Below are 23215 nucleotides of genomic sequence, written 5' to 3' on the forward strand. Positions count from 1 at the left end.
ACAACAAGAAATTTCAAGATATACCTTTTGCTTTCATAAATCATACAGTTTTAGTGTGTAAATGCCCAGCAGTGTACGGTCCGAGGGCCCCTATCGGGCCACTTGTTAGATGGGTTTGATGGGTTACCGACTAAAATATATGCCCCCACCCCCTAACTTGATTTAGGTCTGTTGCCTCAGGGTAACTTGTAAATATAATAAGTCAAACAAGCAATGTAATCATTAAGAAAGTAGTGCATTTTGAGCACATTAACCACAAATGGATTCAAACATAAATTCAAAAATATTAAACAAAGAAATGAAATGACCAACACTGTATGTACAAAATCCACATACAAAACATGTAAACTTAAAGGGCTTGTTTGTGTCAAATTTTATGGCATACACATTCAACTGGCCTACAATAACCTGAAGAATGTCTTAAAATACTGAAGGGGGGGACATGATATCATTAGAAATGTTATGCCAGAGGGAGCACAGAATGTATTGTGGGGTGTTCAACAAGGAGGATTTTCAACCTCTACTATGTCTCCATCCTCATCTTGATCGACAGACTCACTGTCACTATCATCAGACATGCGTTATCCTAGTTTTAGTGTGTAAATGCAATTTCCAGCATGAGACCTAAAAAACGCCTACAGGAATAAAAGGGTTAAACCAGATACAACTTGCTTGTTTGACTTATTTGACTTATTATATTTACAAGTTTCCCTGAGGCAGTTAGGGGGTGGGGGCATAAATTTTAGTCAGTAACCCATCCAACCCATCTTAAAACTCAGTCGAAGGAGTCTAACGCCGGAGTCACAGGGTGCAACAAAACTCTGTAGTGAAAAAAGTGAAGGCCGAGGCATGCTGGGTGAGGTGCGATCCCGGCCCTTTTGGGACAGTGTTGTGCCTGAACGCGTTCATAAACTTGTTGATATTTTGGGCGAACGTGAACTCAACGTACTGTATTAATGCCCGATGAACGTCACTGTTCTCGTTCATTCTGGTGTCTATGAACGGCGCGTTCGTTCAGCTTAACATCGTTCAATGGGGTACCAGATTTCTATAGAAAACACACCATAAACGCGCATTAATAAGTGTAGCAAAGAGGCGGCGTATAATAATTTTAAAGAGTTTATGAAGTTACTGACAAGGTCGGTGAGGATGGGAGGAATCTGACCTTTCTTTGCAAACATTTGCACCTTAATGATTACTGTCCTGTTTTTCTTTTAATAATTCCTTATTTAAAAAAGACCATTTAAGCAGCATGTGTTTGAGAATGTAGTGTAGGGGTAAACTCTGCAACTGCTGCTAGTGTGGAGTGAATAGACAGCAACATAGCATCAAAGAATCATTAGGGAAATGCTGTCCCCTCAATGCTAATGTAAACCCTGGTTGGATAAGGATTCAAATTGGATAAGAAGATTAAATCTGATGCATCGCTTCAGTGTTAAAACTGATAAAATAATTGCTGTCTGTGGTTCTGGGCTGTGGCAATAATTTAAAAAAAAAATAGCTCGCAGCAACGTATGGAAAAAAAGAACTGAACTAGTTCATTTTTTGGAACCGTGAACTTAGTTCAAATATTTTGAATTATGAACTGAACTAGTTCCTTTTTAAAATTTGTAAACTAAACTTTGAACTAGTTAATGTAGAAAGTAAACTTTCCCAACACTGGCTATAGGACCCCGGAAGATGATGAACTATGCCTGGGAAGGGCGAAGCCATGCCGGTACGAGCATGATGTGCAAATTAGTCGTCAGATCAAAGTATAGTAGTGATAGACTAATCGAACCATCTAACAAGTGGCCCGATAGGGGCCCCCGGACCGTACACTGCTGGGCATTTACACACTAAAACTGTCATATTTATGAAAGCAAAAGGTATATCTTGAAATTTCTTGTTGTCATGATAAAAGGGAACATAAGTGAGTGTGTTTGGATGTGAAAATCAGTATATATATTTTGATATTTGTATGGGACACACAAAAAAAGAAGAAACTCAGATTTGCTTGGGAAAAAACTACTTACAGGGGCTTTATCCCCATAAAACATAAAGGACGAAGCCTGGAAGTCTCCATTATGTTAGCCTAGTGTGTGGACAGTATATCTGTAAAGGTTTTACTTTTATTGAGTAAAGCAGAACAAATAGAGAGAGACTTTAGTGGAGGCCTCACGGCCACTTCACGCACAGTGGAAGCAATGCAGCTCAAATCTCTCCGTTTGCCGGGAAAATGATAAGTCCCGCCTCTCTATGGATTCGTCAGAGCCAATGGAATGGAGCCAGACCCACGTGGGATAGATCGCCCGTTTTCCTGGCCAGTAAAAAGAGGAGACGTGTGGAGCGAGAAATGACGCTCCGCTCTGAGGGCGAAGCCCCGCCCCCCTTTCCCATGTAAACAAGACGTAATGTTCGAACCGAGAGTTTTAGGCGCGTCATTGATTTAGGAGGCTGTGATTGGAAGTCGGGACTGGAGCTGTCAAAAAGCTGGACAAATCAAAATTGCCCATAATTCGGGATGTCCCGGGCATGCCTACCCCCGGAAATGATGCATTCTTTCATTGAAAACTCATAAAAATAACGGAATTTATGTTTAAAAAGTCATAATGTGATTCGAGTGCTTTGAGTTTGTTTTGTTTGGCGATTAGTGGCTTTAAGGCTGAACGCCTCTTTACGCCCCCACTGGAAGTGTTTTTTTAATAATGCGCCGTTAAAGGCGTTGCGTAGCCACGCTTTGCCAAAGGGACACTCAAATCTTCGCAGAAACGAATAAACGGAAGGTCTTCTACAGTCTCTGATAGAAGATTATGAAAGAATAACGCATACTTCTCGCTAGAAATGCCATCGAAATGCATACAAATGCTGATGCTTTCTTAAAATATTGTGTTTTTCACGGAGATTATGCTGACCGTCCGCCATGTTTTTCTTTTCGCTACCGGGAAACTTGATAGTCACGTGACCTATTTGCAAAGCAATGTAAATGAATGGGCCAAAAGAAACGTAACATAGTAACGTTATTTTGGGGGAAAACGTAACATGACTACGTTTATCACGGTGGACCAACGTAGCCATTTCACGCTTTTTTTGGAGACTGGGTTGTCTCTCCTGATCCAAGACCTCCAGTTCAATTAAGACAACATTGATTGTCTGCTCAGGTCTAGAGAACATAAGCCAGGATTACTGCAGAACCAGTGTTGGACCTCTTAATCTTCCTCATAGAGGCTCCATTAGCTCCTGCGACAGCTGCAGTGGGAAAAATATTAACCGCTAACCAACAGCTACACTATGTGTGGAAAAAATAGATTTTAACAGTGCATGTGATTGATGGTGAAAATGATTTTCCTTAAAGATATTAATACAAATAAAGTACTTGGTAAAATCAAATTAGACCTGAAGCTGCTTTCACAACTTGATGGTTATTTCATTTCTATTATGAAAAACAAGAGGTTGCCATTTTGCTCAGCCACAGCAGGATTAAACCGCCACAGGGAGGAGATCATTTATCAGTGCTGTGCTGCTCCCTGAGAGGGGGGCAGATCTGTCAATGAGACCCTCCTTTCATGTCCCAACAAGTGATTAGACCCATGAAAGTAGTGAGTCAGCAAGCAAATGGAATCTGAGAAGATGCATTTTTCACCAGTCTTAAAGTTTTTTGTGTGGGGGTATCATACACAGAGAAAAGAAGTTGCTTGTGTGCTATAAGACTAGTAAATGTTCCTGTACATATTATTCATAAGGGGTCTACATTCGTGCGAACAACTTTGCGGTGCTTTAAGCTAAATGCTAATACCATAATGCTAACATGCACGCCTAAGGAAACTGTTACAACCATCTGATGTTCAGCATGTATAATGCTTATGTTGATTATATACATTAGGATTTAGTATGTGTGGATTTGTGTTTAATCTATCTAATCTAATCTATTTAATAATTGCTTGGACATTACATGTTAGCCTCATAGCGGTGCTAATTAGATGAGTCAAATTAAGTCAAAATACTGCTTTGGATTATTTGGCTCACTTTACAAATTATGTTTTATTATTCATTTAAAAGTAAAAAAAGTATTGCAGTTTGTCCCTGAGTGACATTCACACAGTGAGATCGTGCCACTGTATCAGCATCATCTCATCTCTGACACAGCAAATTGGCTTAAAAAAACTCAAAACAGACAATCAATCACAAATATAAACACAAACGCGCTCACACATTTACCAGAGGGACAGTGCTAAAGCTGTCTGAGTGTGTTTTCCCACTGTGGTCAAATCTCAATAGGAGGCAATGTTTTTGTAGGTAAAATTGCTTTGATGTGCAATAAGGTTTCATGGGTGACCGCACTAGACTGTGATGAGTTATTGAATCATCTTTTACTGCAATAGATTCTCATTCATTATTTAGAGCTAAAACAATTCTACTTTGTTTAGTTGTGAAATCTTCTTCTTTTTTAAATACAGAATACTTACAGATTGTTGGATGGGCATTTGAAAAAATATCATCCAGGAGGGTGTTTTCTCCATTTTAAAACATAACAATTGATCATTCAGTAAAATAATTAGCTAATAAAATTGACATGAAATAATTGCAGCACTATAAGGATGCCAGACAGGTCAGATCACAGCAGATTTACAGGTTCATCTGGTGGATACTTTCATACTGCAGCTAACTTTACAAATAGTGACTTCACATTATACCCTCTTTAAAAGAGCGTTATATGTTCATTAGTAAAATTACTCAGTTTTGCACAACAACAAAAAAGTCAAAACATCAAGCTAATTTCTTGGTATTTATTCAATTCTAAAACTCCATGTATTAACACTTCAGTTTGAAGCAACTACACGTTAATTATGACAAAGTAGTGTTCCTGTAAAAGGAAAGCATGTCGTCCAGACTCTCTGTGGGCTGAGGAGCATGGCTGGTCTCTCCAGGCGGCGGAGGCTGAGGCTGGCTGGGAGCTGCATACCCGGGTGGATTCTGAGGAGGATACTGGGCGGGGTACTGGTGGGTATACTGGGCAGGATAATGGGAGGGATACGGGGGGTGATACTGGGGGGGATACTGGGGGGGATACTGGGGCTGAAACTGAGGGGGACACTGGGGTGAATAGTGGTTTGGGTACTGTGGGGGAAACAGGGGAGGTAACTGATGCGGTCCAGCAAAATGAGGAGAAGAAAATTGAGGATAAAGCGGAGGAGTAGGATACTGGAGATTAAAAGGAGGAGCAGTCAAAGGAGCCGAATCTGCTGGGTGATTGGTAGGTGATGCCTGCGATGAAGGCTGTGGTTGTGATGGAGGTGGAGGACTTTGCTTTTGAGGAGGAGGAGGAGGAGGAGGGGAAGGAACTGCTTCAGCCTGAGACTGCGGTTCCTCCTTGCTCTCAGAGATTTCTGCTGGGTCTTTGGTCCACTTAAAGGACATATTGGATTTATTCTCCTTATTTTGAAACTTCAATGGTCTCTTCCCCTCAGTAAAGTACGCAGAGGGAGGAGCAAAATCGGAATCTCGCTCTTCGCGACGCCGAGTTGTCCACTCGGTAAACATAAATTCTGGAAGAAAAAGTTAAACAATTCAAGTATTTAACAATGGATAGAAATTGCTTTATATCGGTTTGGGGAATTCCAATCTGTACTTTTAACGTTTTAACCCATAACTTGACAAATCCACTTGACAAAACTGCAGATTCGTTGGCTCGTAAAGAGGGTGGAGCTGAAGCACTTCACTGTGTGTGTGTGTGTGTGTGTGTGTGTGTGTGTGTGTGTGTGTGTGTGTGAAGGAAGAGATTCCTTCAGAATTCTTTTATCATGAACTACAAATATTGAAGGATATTTACTTCATGAAATAAGGTAGTGAGATACATTTAATTTTAAAAATATAAGATTACCTTTGCCTCTGTCCCATTCTCTGACATGAGGAACTCCTGGTTTGGTGTCCTTCCTTTCCTGGATCTCCACTACCACCTTCTTCACTGTGCTTATTTCTGGGGAGTCTTCCGGTGGAGGAGAGGACCCTAAAAATTCACCTTCATCCTCCCCTCCTAAGACAAGGAATTCAAAACAATCCCTCATTTACATTATCTGTGATTATTGAATTGCAGTGTGCAAAAATACTTTACATGCAAAAAACTCTAACCCAAATAAAATTATTTGGATCTCATGCAGTTGTGGACTCACCTTCAGTCTCTCCCTCTCCCTGCTCGTCCTCAGTGCCATCCAGTTTGGCCTTCTTCATCTTCCTCTGCCTCACTTTGGCCAAGCGGGCCCGCAGGATGGCCTGCCTCTTGTCCTTCAGTTGTTCCCTCTTGGTGCGCTGATCTGTTGTCTAAAGCACAGGATGGAAATAGACAAGAAATAAGAACTGAGCAAAAAGGGAGCAACGTTATTTATCTGTTTGGACTCTAGATGCATTTTTTTTTTTGAAATGATGTATGTATAAATGTGTTTACATATATATATATATATACACACAAGGATTATAATTGTGTAGCAGTACGGAACAGACTCTGTGAACAACAAAGACAAACATAGGAGATAATTTGGTGTGTCCAGTACATTGAGGATGTGTGTTTACTGCCCAGATACAAGAGTTTTCTTGTAGTATGGGTTGGTAAAGACACACATTAACCCAAATATTTCTGTGTTTCCATTTGTCCACACATCAGCAGCTCACCTGGTCTCTCAGCATGTCCAGAGTTTCTCTCTGCTTTCTGCGTTGCTCTTCATCATGAGCGAACGCAAAGTAACCTACACCGAGATCTCGAGCCTCTGAGATAAACAGACACACAACATTACTTCTACAGCAAAAGACTAAATCCTTAGTTTTAAATGTGAGAGCAAGCTTTTTAGCCATTAATTAAAAAAGGTAACCTTGTCCCCTAATATCCTCGTAGTGTATCGGCCCTACAGGTCTCTTCATAGCCTCCTCTTCCTCCCTCTCCCACTCCTGCCTCTGCAGCTCTCGACGCATATCCTCCGAGAGTAAGGTCTTATCATCTGAAGCTTTTCTACATGGAAGAGTCATATCAAAAAACATTGCAGCTCCCAGTATAACACCAACATTGAGAAACTATCTCCTGGTCCTTTAAATACATTCTAATTGTAGTATATTCACCCTTTTCCTTTAAAGTCTTGGTCCATTTTCCTAAAACCTGGCAGGTCTTTCTTCATGCATCTTCGAGATCGGCCCAAAGCGTCAACATAATCCACCCTACAGAGAAAGAATGCAGAAGGAGAACAGTTTACCAATAATCTTCACCATGTAATATATGTAGTTTCACATTTTAAATTAGAAATCAATCAAATCAATGAGACTTTACCATTCCTCATCTGGGTTTTGAGGAGGGGGGACAGATGAGTTGTCGCTTTCCTCATCCTTTCTATCCGTTTCCTTCTGTGCATACATTTCTCTCTTTTTGTCAATAATCTTTTGGGTGAAATCCACCAGGAACAGTCCCTCCGTCTCTTCATCTGAGGTATCACAAGACAAAATGATCACAAAGTATACACAGATCTTTGTAGAACTATATATATATATATTTACACTTCACAAACCAGGAAAGTCTCCCTTTGTCATCTGCTCATAGAGTTTGGCCTTCTCCTCCAACTTGCGTCTGTTGAAAGTAGATACATGAGGAGTCAGATGTTTTAACTCTACTGGTGATCTACGTCATGTGTTGAACTCACCTTGATGTGTCCAGGCTGGTCTGCTCCTCAGCCAGCTGCTCAGCATCTTTCTCAGCTCTTGCAGAAACCCCAGTGTTTTGTTTACTCCAGACATTAGGTTTCTACACAGTACAACGAAGACATGACACCTGGTTCGTCAAGCTGTCACTACAGAAATAGGTTTTTTTAAAAAGCTCACTAAGAGAACACCAACGTTTACTGTACCTTGATTTTGGGTTTTGATGTGAATCCAGCTCCACTATTTTCATGGCCAAGTTTTTCCTGTTTGAATTGTTCCTGCTTCCTGTACAGTTCAGCTTTAAGGTCCACCAGCTGTAAGAAAGAATAAATAACGTTACAGGTTTGTATTCTAGCTAGCTATAGTTTGTACGTGCTAGCATGTCGCCTGGATGCAACGTTAAGTTAGCGTTAGCTGTTATTAGCATGTATTTAATGTCACGCAGGGTATAAATATTGAGAAGCTTCAAAACATTTTTTAAAAGAAGCTTCTTAATGAAACTCACCGATGAAGCAGTCACGGCGAAGGGTTTCTTCTTTTTGTCCATGTTTAGGAGTTATTTCCTACACCATATTGATATGGTCGCTGCTGCGCTGACTTCTTCGTTGGTTCTTCTTCTCTGTGTAGTAAAACGTTTCTCTATCGCCCCCTAGGGGCATTTTGATGTAAATACAGTACCGACCACACCGTCCCAATCTGTTAACTTTTAATCTTCCTCAAAAGTCTTCATAAACTGGATTTGTTCCATTTATTATTTTGTCTCAGGTGCAACTGTGTCTCTAAAAAAAGTATTTTTGAATTATCTATCATTTCCCATGACAAAGAAAAGTGGATGTGAAAAGGTAAAAATGATTGTGTCTGTCCTGTTTCACATTTGTTTGTGATCATCTTCTTCCTAGGAAGAACATTGCTTCTTAATCCAAGCAAAAAAAAAGAAATACAAATGTTCTGTTGCGTATAGCCAACCAATGTGTGTAGTATTGTGGAAAAGCTCTTATTCTAACCTTCCCACTGATGATTTGCTCCGTCAGATTGGTAGATGTTTTAATCGAATCAAATATACATAAACGCGCTATGATTTAGTCAAATTCCTCAGTTTGATGCACAACAACACTATAGGAGCATTATTAGCCGTTGTGCAGTCTGCCTGTTCAATATTAGAGTTAATAGCTAACTATATTGATGATTCATCTCACCCTGAGTAAAGATACTGTGTAATAATTTCCATGTGTATTGCACTTGTCCTCTGAAAAATAGCTTAATATTGACATGTCCCTGTAGATGTGCAGTCCCAGTTATCAGTATCTCTATGACAGCATTTCAATTGTCTCCATCATCACCTGGGATAAGAGAATCAGGGGCTCTGCTATTAGCGTACAACAGAGAAATGTCCACTCTGTTATCAATTTAAACATTTGAACAGTCCAATGCTACCAAGATACGAATGCACTACTACATTTAATGCATTGGTAAGCCAGAATGAAAGAGGAGGAAACTATATAATGGTGTGAAGCCACAAGCTTTTCAACAAAGTCAAAGACCTTTGGACGAAAAGGGAACAGGTGGCTGTCAAAATCCGATTAGGAGATCAATCTTTTTAACTTTTTACTTTACATTATTTCTTCATACTTTGTGCAGTAGATCAAACAGTGATTTCAATTCCATCATGTTTGTCAAAAGAAACACCTGTTTGCTTGTGTTTCTGTTGTGCTCCCTGACCTTGTGGTGCAAGTCGACCAGCGCAGGCTCCAGCTTCCTCAGCCCGTCACAGAAACCTCAGGTAAAATGCTCTCTCTCGCTTTCTTACATTTTACACTGGATTCATTCGTTAGCACTTATAATGTAATCATGTGAGCATCTCTTTTGTGGCTAAAAATCCAACATTTGATTCTGTATATTGGCCGCATGGTGCAAAAGGAGGAACATTTGACACATCACATGGGAGGAACTGAGGCTTGTACGGATAGTGAAATCATAGTTGGCACCGACTGCATAGACTTTATTCAAGACCTTGGAATTGTATCCTCTCATTTAGTGCACTAATGTGAAAGGAAATTCTTTACAATTATGAGATTTCTCTGATCTGGGTCAACCACAGAACAAGGGAAAACCGCCCAGAGTCGGCCGCCAAGTCATGGAAGAGCCTATTCAGCCTGCTGTGGACAACCACCTCACAGTAAGTTGAAATAATCTCACCATACTACACCTCATCCTTCAAAATCCTCCCTATAACTCTATGGTCTTCCTCTCCTCTGAGTAGATAAGGCCCCTCTTTGATATTGGCTTCACTGTGAGAGAGGAGGACTTTGAGCAGTACGGTGTAGTTCTGCAGATCATTCGGCGCCTTCTGGGAAGCACAGAGGCTCCAACAGGTTCGCCAGAATCCTGTGTTTTATCCATTTAAAAGTTGCTTATGGCTTATATAAAATAATTAAACAATACAATTCTTAAATGTTATTTTTTGACATGTTTTATCTTGTTTCAGAGAGCCAATCACAACTTTGAAGATCATGGAAAAGAATGTGAATGTTGCTGTCTCAATGCCTTCCCATTTACTCTTCAATTAGTAGTAGCCTGCATGTGTTGGTCTCCTCAAAAGGGTTTTGCTAAATGCTCTTAAAACTATGTTAATAAGTCGGTGTCGGTGACTTCCAAAAAATCTGCTGATATTCGTCATTACAAAGATAAGACTGTAGTTATGACTAGGGACTTTAGTTTTTGATGCAGTTTCAAAGACAGGGTCTTCCTTCCTTTATAGATTTGAATTTGAATTCATTAGAATTATGAAAGCTGGCTGATGTGAATATGGTTAAATAGAATACAGAAGCTGATATAAATATATATATGAAACTTGAGTTATCATTTTGACAAATTTAAACATTGATTTTCAACTCTCAGATGTGTAGTAATATAATAATAGTAATATAGTGGAATTTGTTTTAATTCCTCTTCATTTTAAAAACTGTCCACTAAAGAGCCACTCATATCCAGTGCAATGTTGTTCAGCATTGAATCCACGTTTCCCCTACCATTATAACCGGGGGGCCCCCGTGAAATTACTTCCCCCCCACAAAGGGTGCAATTAAAAAATAAATTAGATGATTATTACCACCCCCCTGAAGTTGTAAAAGCTGACTTTTATTTGTTTTTAGAGACCCTGTGCCTTCAAAAAATAAAGCATAAACTCATCCTTTGTCTTTCTGTCTTAACCAAAGAAAACCGGTTGAATGTTTTTTGTCATATTGCAAGTTATGCAATTGCCATGACACAAAAATTGCTAATTGTGGCACAAGTATTGCACGGTTCTGTGTTGTATGTAAGTGTCTGACAGGTGAATAGATGACAAACACACAACAAAAAGATCCTGTTCCAAGCTGAGGAATCAAACACAGCAAAGTACACACTGCTCCGATGCTCTTGTGTCCTGCATTCCACCTGGTAGCTTGTAATAAACAGATAGACAATCATGAACAATGTGTACTCTACAAAGAAGGTTGTAAAACTCTTTAAATTAAGCTTTGATTTAGAACCTTGCAAAGAGGGGTTTAGGTCTGTGTTTCAACAAATCCCTCTTGATGATGTATCTATCAGATTCATCTATCAGATATCTGGTCTGAACTCCCCCAGAACTCCCAGGTAGCCCAAGCTAATCATTCCTACAATAAAAAGCACTTCAGCCAAATGTGCGTGAAATATGTGATCAAACAAGGTAATGGACCGTCCCCACAGCCACTTCCTGTCCTCAAGAGAGTATCAGCCTCTCTTTATGAAGCCATGCTCTACTTACTTACTTTCCATTGGCAGTTGCTCCAGTCAGTAATTATGCATTCATAAATAATTCAATAAAACCTCAATGCATAAATTAAAAAAAACTGGGATTATAGGTTTTTAATGTGTGTCCACTTTAAAACAAACAACTTAACGGCATCTGGACGAGAGCAACATCCAAACAGTGGATGTCAAAACAGCAATGAGATCAAATATTAGAGGAACAATAACATACAGTATTTCAGGCAAGAGACATAATTGCCCCCCAATCGATTGTAAGTCTTTTAGTTTATTTAAAATGACACTGCTCTCTACGTGGCGGATTGAGAACTCCATAACAAAAAGGCACATAGTAACACTAACCAGCTCTCCAAGACTAGGATCAAACTCCGTAGAGTTGACGAGTGTTTTCTCTGACCGTGGTGAGGACCGTCGCCATGGCCTCTCCCTTCAGCAGGCTCAGCTCATGCAGCGTGTGGATTCCCATCCCAGGGTGAGAGAATCGGCAGACATCTTTCCTCACCTGTTTGGAGAGGCACACGTATGTTGTCAAAATGTGCTTTGTTCCATTGTATCGGTAGAGCGGCGTTCAGGTTTCCTTTTAAATGTACCTGTCTTGGCAGAAAATACGGTGCGTCCGTCTCCAACACGATGCGGTCCAGAGGGATCTGGCGGACAGCATCTCGGGCCTCAGTGGCTTTGAAGTAGGTTATCAGAGCGGTGAAACCCACATACAAGTTTGGGAACTCTCTGAGGAAGGGCTCAATCACTGGATAGCTGTTTGTGAAACAGTGCCTGGAAACGCATTGAAAAAATCCCCCAATGAAATGCTTATCCGTTTACTATTTGAGGGTAATTACTTGAAAAGGCTAATCTAAGTACAATAAAAACAGGGTGTGATTTAATAAAACCTTAAGGGTTGCAACTTTACCAAAAAGACATGCAGGAAATATTTCAGAAAATGTTATGAGAATAATTAAGACTTTTCCTCCCAAGACACCTGTGAATTTTGTAGTCCCTCGGCACACACTTCTTCATAATTTCCAGCAGGTCGTTGTCAGCATCCCTGCAGTGGATGACCAGGGGCTTCTGCATGGACACTGCGAGACGCAGCTGACGCTCAAACACCTTTGCAGAAAAAACAAAACAAGGACCACGCCACTGGTTATTTTCCAATAAAACTTCCCAACGATAATTTTCATTTTGGTTTAGGCTAAACACAACCAGTTACCGGTTTACGGAGATATTACCGACCTGTTTTTGCTTGAACTGGTTTGTGGAGTTCTTGTGGGAGTAGTCCAGGCCAATCTCCCCGAACGCCACAGCTTTTGGATGCTGCATGGCCTTTAGTATGTCACGTTCCTGGACACTGGAGTAGTCTTTTGCAAAGTGGGGGTGGCACCCAAATGCACCCCAGACCATGTCCTCAGCCAACAAACCTTCCCACAGTGCCTCCTTCACCATGAGCCGAGGGTTGCAAAAATTGGCAATGCAGCCTCTAAACTCTGGGGGAAAGCCGCTTTTGTAGTGATTCCGAAAGCTGTTGAATGTCCCACGGAAGCCAAGCTTTCCATACAGCATGTCTATGTGGCAGTGTGTGTCTACAAATCCAACCTGACTGTCCGGGGAGGGGTAACTGCTCCACATGGGTTGTGCGCCAAGTGATAATCTTCTAGGAGTGCCGCCGTGAGTGAGGGAGACAGGCGGGTAACGCATGGAAGCACCATCTGACTGCCTGCGTGTGGCTCCCGACTTCACGCAAGGGTTCAAGAGTCTTTTTGAGTTTAGTGGCAGTGCAAAGGGGTCCCTGTAGGCCATCAGGTCGGAAGAGGAGAAATAGTCAGTCTCAACTTTGGATGTGTGTGGCAGGGCAATGGTTGTTGGGTGGGGCTGGTTTTCCTCGACGTCCCAAGGAGTTTCATTTGGGGAAGAAAATGTGAAAGAGGACGTTTTAGCTCCCTGGGGATACACTGGTGGACTTCTCCATTCTGTGATGTCAAGAGGTCCTTTCTCCTGAATCTTGAAAGTAGACAAAGAATTCGGTGTATACTCCAGGGCAGAGAGGAAAGAGTCACAGCACTCGGCTTCTGGTTCACTTCTTGGAGCAAAGGACTGGACTTGAGAGGTTGTTTCTACAAGCACAGAGTTTGGTGCGATGGACGTCTTGGGTGAATCCTCTTCTTTAAGCATAAAACTCTGAAAAATGTAGACGAATAGAATTAAAAGATGAGAGCTTTCCCCCCCGTGACTCTTTGTGGTCACTACATTGTAAGGACGTACATTGAACATTTGCTATGGATACTTTTGATGAAGACAGAAGATCAGCTAAAAATAAAAAAACAAATGATCTTATAGATTGCCCTAAACTAAAAAACTAAAATATTTAAAATAAAAGCAAGTAAACCTAGAACAAAAAATAGATTTCTTAACTTACTCTAGAGCCGTCAATTTGGACTTCAGTGTCCTCAAACACCTGTAGGGGGGACCACTGTTCCTCATGGACAGTGTCGCTGTGCTCAGACTTGTACTCAGCTGGGATCAAGGGACACTTAATATCTCCGTCTGATCTTTGAAACGTTGCTGAATTGGGTGTTTCAGTTTTCACTGGCGAAGACACAAATGGCAAAGTCCTGGGAAAACTAGTGGTGCCGACTTTTGCGCTGTCAATGGCTGCAACCATTGCCTTCCTGTAGATCGCCTTTGAGCCCTCTTCAGGTGTCCTTGCTTTCTTTTTTATGATGAAAGAGTAAGTTGGAGGTGATGCTTCTTCTGAAATCTCTGGGGATTCCAGCTGCCTGGGTGAGTTGTCAATAGGTTTCTCCTGATAATGATGAAAAAAATGAACTAATAAATAAGTGATGTCTTTAAAGAAACTTACATAATGCAATAAATAACAGATTTGAGACTCTAGCTCTCATAAAATACTTGTAACATTACAAAGATGGGCGAAGCAAGATTAACAGAAAATGCTTACCTCTGAATTTATGAAATTTTCATAATTTTGCCTGGAAAGCTTCCTCAGCTTAACTTTACCCAAAGATGGCGTGGTTTCAGAGAGCACCTCCGCTTTTCTCTTGGGGGTGTTCAGACTCATCGCTCCGAGGCCAACAGGTTCTGGAGAGTCACCGAGGGGTAAGGCATCTGCAACTTCAATCGGTGAGGTTTTCCAGCGAAAGGGTGTGCTTACACCAGCATCTCTCTCCTGACGATTTGTAGGCGAGGTGGTTGCAGTTCGTAGCCACTTAATCAGCAATTTCTTTTTGCTGCTGTCCATTTCAGCTCTCTAATCCAAACAAGAGTAAAACGGGAATAAAGAGCTTTATGACCATTTAGTACAAAATGCAAGAAAACTAAAAATCATTACTCAATGATTTAGATTTCTCGAACTAGTTGATCAACAGATAATCATAAGTATTTTGTGAATTGAATAACAGTTCAAAAACAATTAATTGCATCATTGAATGCGCTTTACCAGATTACAGTTGATTTGTATCTGTAGCCCCTTGGCAGGTCAAAACAAATAATAAAGTATAGCTATATCACAAGTTTAAGGTTAAGTAAGTTTGTTTAAGTAACAACAAAAACAAGCACAAATGGCATGCAGTACAAATATAAAAGCAAAAGCACATCAAGTGTAGCTTGTCAGATTAACGCATGTTATGAACAACCTAACGGAGAATTCAAGTTCAGTGGGTACAGAAGTCAGCAGCTTGTAACAGACATTAAAAGTTAAATTAAGTGCTGCTGATATAATATATATAAATAAATACATAATAATTTGAAAGGCTCATATCCACAGCGGCAGGCAGAATCAGCTCTCCCGCTATGGTGAAAGGTTTCTTGCATTGTGCCACACATATTATACTGAATATCGTTGGCTGTTGTGCTGATTAAACGAGACACATAATTGGACATCAATTTAGACTTTGACAAATTGATTCTTTTTTATAAAAAATAAAAAAACAATTGACCAGTAGATAATTTGCAAACCCAGGGTCAGGAAGTATAATGATAATGGACCTCTCGAAGAATGTTTCTGTCGCAATAGTAACAAAAAATAATTTCCATTTTATCAATCTGACTTACTAAATTCAAACATTTTTTACAAATCGTACAGTGATTCCAATGAGTCTGTATACCATTCCGACACCCTATTGTTTTTCTCTGCGATGCACCTGCAGATGAAGCACATCAGAGTGATGCCGGGTGCGAAAAGTGGTCGGTGGTAGGATCCTTTCTCAGAATGGCACAAGCCGATTTCAGTTGGGTATTTAGCAACATGGACCGCCACCTCCACCTCATGTAAATTCTATGTTACGTTAAATGTGTATCTTCATGACAATGGGTTTGCTTTAAATCTTACTTTCTAACTTTTATTGAGAATCTGGCACAACACAGCGACTTGCATGTAGTGCAGCGTCTTAAATAAAGTGATATATGACTTAATGTGAGGCTTTAGAAATGAACACAGAGGATTTCTGTATTTGCTCATAAAGTCTGAAACAAGTTGTTTTGATAACCGACCGCTGCGGGTTCAGTGTTCCCACATCAAAAGAACAGGGGTCGCCCCCTAGAAAAAGGAGAGACAGTGAGATCCTCTTTGTGGCAGTGGCAAGTGTGTGGCAATCGCCAGTAAATCAGTGGCAAGTCCAGGGCGGGGGTCACAACGGCACGCTGTGTGGACCCTCCCCCCCGACCCTCACCCAACCACACAGAACCCGTCGCCCCACACCCAGAACGTGAGAGCATCTCACCTTACAACGTGAGTCTAGTGAGATGCTCTCACCCTAACCCCTAACCTGCCACGGAGTTGCCACAGACTTGCCACTGCCACAAGGAGGATCTCGGCCCAGATGGAGAAAAGTTTGACTCCCCACACACAATGGGAACAACGTGTGTGTACTTCCTTCGACTAATGTCATTTAGCCGTTACTGGAAAATGGGTTCACGTTTTATTTGTTTAAGTTATATAGCATGCGGTCGATACATATGTCCCTTTGTTGTTTTAGCCTTACCTCTCTGAATATCGCCATGTTTCCATCATCTGATCTGAGGGAACCTTCTGAGAATATTATGACGGACTGACATGTTCTGTGAGCGAGGTTACGCATTACTTTTAAAGCTTGATTTGATACTTCAACTTCTACAGAAGTCTTTTTAAACCCTAGTATCTGTACTTCTACTTGAGTAATACATGTGAATACTATCGACACTTCTGCTGAAATCCAAAAAATATTTTTGGCGCACACTGCGGCTACAGATAACCTAGCTAACATTACGGTTAATAGGTAACATTAGCTAACGTTATAGTGTGCCAACTAACGTTGATTCTTGTGGATACGGTTTTTCTCGTAGAGTCCACCCCCCCAAAACCCCCCCGTCGACCGTAGCGTCCACCCGACCCCCCGTATGGTACGCGCCACCCCGTCTCCGTAGCATCCACCCCCGACAAAATCTCACTCCGTGTTTTTTTTAAAAAGTTGAGTTAGACAATCCGGTAGCACCATCGCTTTAGCAAATTAGCAAGTGTTAGCTCACTTTAGCGGTTTTCACGTGTGATTCGACCTGCGACACGGAAAGTACATTAATGTTCTGGCAACGAAAAGACGCGTAAAAGCTACGTATTTATCAGTATCTATCACAAATACATATATATTATTAAAATATGTCATTTCGAGGATTTGTCACGTTACCTTCTCAGGATCCGCACAGAAGGAAAGGATTGCAAACAGCGTCAAAACAATGAGTCACTCGCTTAGTGTTAGTTCAGTCATCCATTCCCCACTCTCCCGCTTTTAACGTTTCTAAATAAAAAAGTTAAATATGACCAAGTGTTTAAGCAGTTGAATTATGGTATTCAATAAAGTGTGTATAAGTAAATTAACCGCTAGATGGTGTTTGGTTTAAACAAAAGAAGAGCGAATTACTTCACTTCTCGTGAGATTTTACGGGATTTGACTAATGGGCAACAATAACCGCGAAAACCATTGATTTTGGCAATTGGGTTCACAGAACACGACACAAGACACATTTTATTTACACAACACCAATTATGTGGTTTTTATTCGTAGTGCCTTTCATCATTTGAACTCTAAATAAAACGATGATTTAAAGACTGAATAAAATTAAAAATGGGTTGCACAGTTAAGCCTAGAGCAGGGGTCATCAATATGTTTCAGGTCAAGCACCCTGAACTTGGAGCAGGGACTAATATACATTGTATTCAATTGTGTTTTCAACCTGGAAAATAAAAGAGGTGACTGTAGTTATATTAAAAGACGCAGATATTTCTATTAAAAATGCTGCTTGTGATATTTAGATTTAGATTTACATTTCTTTTATTGAATGCAGAAAACTTTGATTTCTTTTTAGGTGATCCACTGTATCCACATAAAATTAAATGTAAGCAGCCTGGGAGGTCCGTATCAAATAATTAAGGATAAGGGACAAAGCAGTGGGAGATTTGAGCTACCATGTCAACTTTGAGAGGCTGAGACACAGTGTTAACAGTCTGAACAGCAGGATCAGAAATGAACTATATTTATTGAATGGGAATTTGAATGTCACACATATTCTTGGATAGATGACATTTGGATCATTGCTTACATGCTGAGCCCTTCTGTTCAATGAATCAATAGCAGAAGCCCCCCCTGGCGCGGTGTTGAACTGATTCCTAAAATTGGCCATGTTTGAGTTTTTTGGTCTGTTTTGATGCACACCTAAGAAAATAAACATTATATTGAAGTCACAAATAATACAAAAGAATCATATTTAAATGACTGTCAATGTGGGACCTACTGTATGCTCGTACCATGGAGGATCAAGTATTATTAACTGGAGTTTCCCCATGGACACCTGCGGCTTATAGACCGGTGTGGCTTATATATGTACACATCTTTATTTATATTTAGGTGTGCTCTACAGTCCAGAATTTACGGTAAGGAAGCCAAAACCAGTGACATATTTTTCTATGAACAGAACTCTGTTCCTTTTTTTATTGTACAAAGTGCTCTCCTGGTCAGCTCTTAATTTAATATTATCTTTTAAATAGGATTACTTTGACAAACCTTCTTCTTCAACATGGCAGCTTGAACAGATCTAAGATCAACTGGAACCTATTACGTGGGGACAACCGTTTATAGTACAACAAGAATAAAAACTATGTTTTTGTAAGTGTAATTAGATTTTGATTATTATTTTCAAAGAAGGGTTTGTTTTAATTGTTCTTTCCATTGTTTTCATTTTGCTCCAGTGGTCTGTGTGGACATGTGGAAATGTTATTCGGTGAATCCTTGGCCAAAATGTCACGCTGATGGGGAAAATTGCACGATCGGGAATGTAAGTTACCATTTATTCCTCTGTCCAAGTCAATGATATCATGCAAAACAATGAAGCAAACCAAAAGATTTCTGCGTGTGAGGGACACGCTTTTTAAAGCGAATAAATACTTACTTCTCTCCCCTAAAACAACCTAGATCCCATGTTATTTTATTTTCCCCATCCTGCGTGTTACTTATATTTATGCAGTCGGCTCACCTTGATTTACACAGCCAAAGGGCTATCTTACTTTTTCGCTAAGCAACATGTTTGGTAACAGTACTCCTGCTTTTAGCATTTGAGTTGAAAATGACATCCTTGTGTTTTTGAGTGTCAATGATGTGCAGTTATTCAGATTGTACCAGGTAGTTCAATCTATCTGGGTTAAGACCTAACAAATAGCTTAAATATTAAGTCTTCACAGCTTTCAACCAATAAGAAATATATCTTTTATTTATTTCACAAATGGTGAAGGTCTTTGAAATACAGTAACAATGTATGTATTTTAAACATGGCGACAGAGGAACAAAATATGCAAAAGATTACAAAGTAAACTGAAACAAGAGTATAAATTCTCAATTACAGTGTTTCACAGCCTAGTCTTGGATTGTAAAGACAAATATATCATTTTGTTTTTCAGCTGCGAGAAAAAGCCTTTGTGGTGCCAGGTATATTCTGATAAAAAGTGCAGATTTACCAGAGCAGGATATCAGTAAGATGTTTTTGAGGGTACATGTAAATTGGATAAGTTTAGATCCTCTTATCTCAGGCATACCAATATCAAATTTAGAAAAAAATTCTATCTTACCGTCCGTAACAGCATTTTCTTGGAGGGAGTACTGGATGGATATATATATAAACCTAGCTATATATGACAAAAAAAGAAGCGGGTAAGATAATCAAAATGTCCTAGTTGCAGTTTAAGAATAAACATTTAAATGCTTGAATATTTATTTAAAAGTAAAAACAATACAATTGATTTGAATATGTTGCAATCACATTATATACAATCTCCTCTTCCTAAAAAGGTAAATATTAGTTAGACCTTTTTTCTGAAGAAGACAGCATTTGCCACGCTGAAGCCAATGCAATAAGATAGCAAATAGCAGATCATCATTTGCAGTAAATGTGAGACCTCAGGAGAGGATTTTGCAACTACTGCTCGCTCCCTCATTTAAAAAGTAACTTGAATATCTGATTTTAAATTTCACAAATTTAGGCTTCTTTAATTCTAATCGTGTAGAATATAATATTGTTGTCAAAACGTGGCCATTATCCATACAGTTTTATAACTCATTCCTCCTGGCATTGGATCCTTTCCAGCAGATGCTGCTCAACTCGCTGGTTCATGCGATGCAGATCTTTCAGAACACTGGGATGATCTTCCAGCTCCTCGTGGAGACATCGAGCTATTTCCAACCTCCTGTAGTCTTCTGCTCGTACCAGACGCCGAATAACCTGAAGAGCACGATCCTTGAGGCTGTAGACTGGGTAAAACCAACACACAAGGATTTGTCGTGTTAGCCAAGGACCATCTATTTCTTCAAACTGCAAAAACTACCAGATTGAATAGTCCTGTTTTACAGCTACATAGTCCAAATTAATAGGGGGAAGTATTTTACCTCTACTAATCGGTCCATACAATATAAATTTACAGTCAGTTATAAAAGCCAATTACTAAATAACAGCAGGTCAGGAAAAACAAGAATTCTACTAAAATGCTGCAAGTCAACGTCACCTTAAATGAATGTGTGGTGTCAATCTATAGCTCACATTTACATTACATTACATTACATGTCATTTAGTTTCCGCTTTTATCCAAAGCGACTTACAGTACATTTTAACTCATGGCTTACATTTTGCCTGGGGAGCAATTAGGGGTTCGGTGTCTTGCTCAGGGACACTTTGACATGGCACATGGGGCAGCCGGGATTTGAACCCCCAACCTTGCAACTTGCAGTGCACTTGCAGTGCATCCATGCGCCACCACCACCCCATTTTAGCCACATAAGTGTTTGTACGGCCCGCCTGGTTGCGGTGATGTCTCATTGGATTAATTAAAATGATGCAGAGAAAAATCACACTGCACTTTCATCCATCCTTCCTTTACTACCTACGCGCCTCTCGGAACAAACCCCTGGCAGCAGGGATGACAATGTTTTTTTAAATATTCATGAACAATATTTATGATGCACTGTGTAAGATGGCACTTTCGGTTGTATTTCTGTGAGTAGTAGTGAGATACGTGTGACTATGGAGGCTAACGTTTACAGAAAAGGAGATAGTCATACCTGGTAAATTGATATCAGCATTTCTACCCTCTTCTGGTTTAGGAAGAAACAATTCTTTGCCGTTCACTTTAAGTGGCTCATCAGAAATTGCATCCCTGAACATCCATGGATGACCTGGGAAAATAATCCATGCAAGACATTTTAAAATGAGTGTGTATTACACTGCCCACAACTGATACTGTACCATTTGATAAAATTATAGCCTTTTTGTAAATGTCATTCAGCATACTGCCTCTGGATACCTTCTCCCTATAGGAAACAGCGGTAAGCATATTCAGTCAATCACTATTTCAAGATATTTGCTCTTTGAATATTTTTATTTTCTTCATTAATCTACTCCACTAAAGTTCTGAGAGAATTATTGTTTTCCCTTCTCCACCATACATCTATTTGACTATAGTTACTTAAAAACAGAAGCAAATAATAGGATTTATAACATGAATCCACAAATAAATAATATATAATATTCTTAAAAAAGCACATTCTGCATAATGAAAACGTTGTTACTTTACATTAGATGCTAATACTTTTGTACTTTACTAAAATATCTGGGACATGTGGTTACATACCGGTAAGTCAGTAACGTTGGCGTGTGATAGAAGCTGCCTTACCGATAAACGTGGCCATTTCCCGTCCTGTTCCCGGCTGCAAGTCAACGTACGCCCGAGGTTCCCCGCGGTAGTCTATCCACAGTGGTCGCACAACACGGGGACTGAGGTTACGAAACAAGGCACTGACGGGTATGTGACTGTTCAGGGAGCGAACCAGCGGGAGAGACTGCTCTCCTTCCTGAGGCATTGGTGCTGGAATCTTACACTTTATTGTCAGCGCAGTTGGATTAGCTGTATTGCTAATGCTAGCTCACAGTAGGGAAGCTAGCCATGTCTGTTGCCTGTTGTCGAAATACAGATCGCAGAAATAAGGATACGTGTATCACTCGGTTCGCCAAATTACATGCATACGTCGTTTACAAACGAGCAACTATTACAGTCACATTAAAGCCACAGCGGGAGAACCTTCTACTCGCACTTCTCAATCTCAACTAGTTGCTTTGTTTACATTCACTTTTCCGGTTAAAAGTATGGGACGTCAGAGTGTTCAGTGCTGTGATTGGTCAAAAGACATGATGACGCCTCGGTCTCACGTAGGACGCGTATCATGAGCCCCACTGTTTGACAAAGAGTGAAATATGAAAGTAAATATATCATAAATTAAAAACTATCACACTCCTTCCAGATTATTGTTTTTCTCATTTCAAATACAGAGCAGGTTTATTTGCAGCAATATTTTTTTACTGCAACAATGGAAGTGTAGCCAACAATTTTAAGGTACGGTTATTTGTGTATTTCTATTTCTTTCTACTTTATATATAGTATACATTTTTAGGGCCAATGGGAGCCTATACTATATAAGGCTGTCCAAATTGAATTGATTAATTATGCATCCTTAACTAATATGATTCCAATAGGCTGATTCAATTCATTTTAGTCCAAAATCGCAAATTACAAATTTGCCTCAAAGGGCTTTACAATCTGTTCACAGGCAACATCGCAAAACCCTCACGGCACAGGAAAAACTCCAATCCTCCAATCCAACCCTTCAATGGGGAAAAAAGGGAAGAAACCTTAGGGAGAACGTCAGAGGAGGGATCCCTCTCCCGGGATGGACGGACTGCAATGGATGTCCTGTGTATAGAATGAACAATGTAAAGGATGTACAATACATTCAATTCCTCTCACAGAAATTAGAAGAAAAAATCAAGCTGGGGTTATACAATCCATTATTTTATTTTCATTTTTGTTATAATTAGTTTGTACAACTTCACACTGGGGTCTGGGAAATTGTCATGGATTTAATGTTTACACTAAACGTATTTATCTTTTTTTGATGAAATACCAGACAAAATAATAACCACATTCAGTGAAAGCAGGGAGACACAAATGATAGAGCTACAAAAGAAATCCAGAGTATTTTTCATTTCCCATGTTGTCCCATACCTTGAGCACATCATTACTATAATATCTCTTTTAGGGAGCCTCATAGGGTCCACATCACTTGTTAGACCCCCCTCCCGTTCTTGAATACAAATGATCGCTGGTTTCTATACAACAGATGAATTCCCTGCTAACTCTAAATGGTCCCATTGTGCCTGCCTGGAGACTCCTGTGAAAAATGTAAATCAG

The 23215-nt window shown here is 40.0% G+C and overlaps 5 protein-coding genes across 6 annotated transcripts in view; 2 read left to right on the plus strand and 3 right to left on the minus strand.

Moving 5' to 3' along the window:
• LOC119194246 (small ribosomal subunit protein eS26) overlaps positions 1-23215 on the plus strand; it is a 226092-nt gene that overhangs the window by 159855 nt on the left and 43022 nt on the right. The window lies entirely within an intron of this gene.
• Positions 4753-8286, minus strand: ccdc174 (coiled-coil domain containing 174). The gene is made up of 11 exons (XM_037448303.2): positions 8162-8286; positions 7863-7970; positions 7659-7759; positions 7527-7585; positions 7292-7442; positions 7087-7182; positions 6843-6979; positions 6646-6740; positions 6150-6297; positions 5861-6013; positions 4753-5525 (listed from the first exon to the last, which is right to left on the minus strand). The coding sequence occupies exons 1-11, from the start codon at positions 8201-8203 to the stop codon at positions 4825-4827; spliced, it is 1791 nt and encodes a 596-aa protein (XP_037304200.2). The 5' UTR covers positions 8204-8286; the 3' UTR covers positions 4753-4824.
• ghrl (ghrelin/obestatin prepropeptide) lies at positions 9204-10718 on the plus strand. The gene is made up of 4 exons (XM_037491105.2): positions 9204-9436; positions 9755-9832; positions 9917-10028; positions 10142-10718. The coding sequence occupies exons 1-4, from the start codon at positions 9323-9325 to the stop codon at positions 10159-10161; spliced, it is 324 nt and encodes a 107-aa protein (XP_037347002.2). The 5' UTR covers positions 9204-9322; the 3' UTR covers positions 10162-10718.
• On the minus strand, positions 11439-19059 carry tatdn2 (TatD DNase domain containing 2). Its single transcript, XM_037448034.2, has 7 exons — positions 17118-19059; positions 14399-14707; positions 13859-14245; positions 12679-13620; positions 12425-12552; positions 12036-12219; positions 11439-11947 (listed from the first exon to the last, which is right to left on the minus strand). Exons 2-7 carry the CDS (start codon positions 14696-14698, stop codon positions 11807-11809), a joined length of 2082 nt encoding a protein of 693 aa, XP_037303931.2. The 5' UTR covers positions 14699-14707; positions 17118-19059; the 3' UTR covers positions 11439-11806.
• Positions 19167-22135, minus strand: vhl (von Hippel-Lindau tumor suppressor). Its single transcript, XM_037448035.2, has 3 exons — positions 21644-22135; positions 21033-21146; positions 19167-20228 (listed from the first exon to the last, which is right to left on the minus strand). The coding sequence occupies exons 1-3, from the start codon at positions 21828-21830 to the stop codon at positions 20035-20037; spliced, it is 495 nt and encodes a 164-aa protein (XP_037303932.1). The 5' UTR covers positions 21831-22135; the 3' UTR covers positions 19167-20034.

The sequence above is a fragment of the Pungitius pungitius genome, chromosome 8, assembly GCF_949316345.1.
Source record: "Pungitius pungitius chromosome 8, fPunPun2.1, whole genome shotgun sequence".
Taxonomy (NCBI): Eukaryota; Metazoa; Chordata; class Actinopteri; order Perciformes; family Gasterosteidae; genus Pungitius; species Pungitius pungitius.

Coding starts and splice junctions, on each gene's coding strand:
- ccdc174 (XM_037448303.2), bottom strand. CDS start 8,203: ATGGACAAAAAGAAGAAACCCTTCGCCGTGACTGCTTCATCG. Junction 7,183..7,291: donor CAAAACCCAGATGAGGAATG/GTAAAGTCTCAT, acceptor CTTTCTCTGTAG/GGTGGATTATGTTGACGCTT. Junction 5,526..5,860: donor AGAATGGGACAGAGGCAAAG/GTAATCTTATAT, acceptor TTTTTCTTCCAG/AATTTATGTTTACCGAGTGG.
- ghrl (XM_037491105.2), top strand. CDS start 9,323: ATGTTTGTCAAAAGAAACACCTGTTTGCTTGTGTTTCTGTTGTGCTCC. Junction 9,833..9,916: donor CTGTGGACAACCACCTCACA/GTAAGTTGAAAT, acceptor TCCTCTGAGTAG/ATAAGGCCCCTCTTTGATAT. Junction 10,029..10,141: donor AAGCACAGAGGCTCCAACAG/GTTCGCCAGAAT, acceptor ATCTTGTTTCAG/AGAGCCAATCACAACTTTGA.
- tatdn2 (XM_037448034.2), bottom strand. CDS start 14,698: ATGGACAGCAGCAAAAAGAAATTGCTGATTAAGTGGCTACGAACTGCA. Junction 13,621..13,858: donor TCCAAATTGACGGCTCTAGA/GTAAGTTAAGAA, acceptor TACATTTTTCAG/AGTTTTATGCTTAAAGAAGA. Junction 11,948..12,035: donor CGTATTTTCTGCCAAGACAG/GTACATTTAAAA, acceptor CTCTCCAAACAG/GTGAGGAAAGATGTCTGCCG.
- vhl (XM_037448035.2), bottom strand. CDS start 21,830: ATGCCTCAGGAAGGAGAGCAGTCTCTCCCGCTGGTTCGCTCCCTGAAC. Junction 21,147..21,643: donor GGAAATGGCCACGTTTATCG/GTAAGGCAGCTT, acceptor TTATTTTCCCAG/GTCATCCATGGATGTTCAGG. Junction 20,229..21,032: donor TGCTGATATCAATTTACCAG/GTATGACTATCT, acceptor GGTTTTACCCAG/TCTACAGCCTCAAGGATCGT.